The following is an 827-nucleotide window of genomic DNA, read 5'->3' as shown; positions in this document are numbered from 1 at the left end:
TACCTGCTGCTGCAGATGCAGATGGGCATGCGTTAGAGGGCACTGGCACAGGCTAAGAGTAAGATGTGCGGTATGGCTCATCTTCTAGTGCTGTCTAAGCACACTGCATTCTTTCAGTTGTACAGAATAAATAAATAAATAATACTGAGAATAAAAGTATACATGTTTGCAGAGTTTTACTTTGCTTATTTTATTTTATATTTGGGAAGAAATAGAGTAGAGTAGAGTAGAGAGAGCGAGGGAGAGAAGAGATGAAGGGTGACAGTAGTATAGTGGGAGGATGCACTCATTGGCAGTGAAGGAAGTAAGAGTAAGAGTAAGAATAAGTGTAGTTTATTCATGATGTTGATTGGATAGTCAGGTAGTGGGGTCAGGTAGCTCAAGAGAGCACAGCTAGTAGTGCTCTGAGGAGTATTCACTGTGCAGTGTAATCATTGTATGCCAGTGACTACTTGGCTAGTTGTTGGTGCTTTTCATTCTGTTCTCCATTCTGTAGCCAAAGAATAATGTTAGTACTATAAAGAGAACAACCAAGGACACAGACACTACAATCTTTAGGGCTGAAACTATCCTTCTTTTTATAGATGCTGAGTGGGGTGGTGCTTGTTCTTCGAATGGTGCTTGTTCTTCAAATCTTGTTACTGCCTGGAATATCTGTGGCTCTTTCTTTTCTTTTGATGTGTGCAGTGCTACTTCTGGTCCTTCTTCTATCTCTTGCACTTTACTCATTTTCGCATCTCTCATTGTTGCATCTCTCATTTGAACAAACTCTTCTATATTTTTAACTATGTATTCTTTTTGGATTGGGCTTATGTCAGATAAAAGAC

The 827-nt window shown here is 39.5% G+C and overlaps 1 protein-coding gene across 1 annotated transcript; it reads right to left on the bottom strand.

The window, feature by feature from the left end:
* Nucleotides 1–456: 456 nt before the first annotated feature.
* NEMIN01_2507 (uncharacterized protein) lies at nt 457–827 on the bottom strand (the record flags this gene model as incomplete). The annotated part of the gene is made up of 1 exon (XM_051478449.1): nt 457–827. A coding segment is annotated over one exon (371 nt), but the record flags the coding sequence as incomplete, so codon positions are not given.

Source organism: Nematocida minor (genome assembly GCF_024244105.1).
Source record: "Nematocida minor strain JUm1510 chromosome Unknown 1733, whole genome shotgun sequence".
NCBI classification, from domain to species: domain Eukaryota; kingdom Fungi; phylum Microsporidia; genus Nematocida; species Nematocida minor.
The sequence above is the reverse complement of the archived record's forward strand: the minus strand, read 5'-3'. Positions and strand labels throughout refer to the sequence as shown.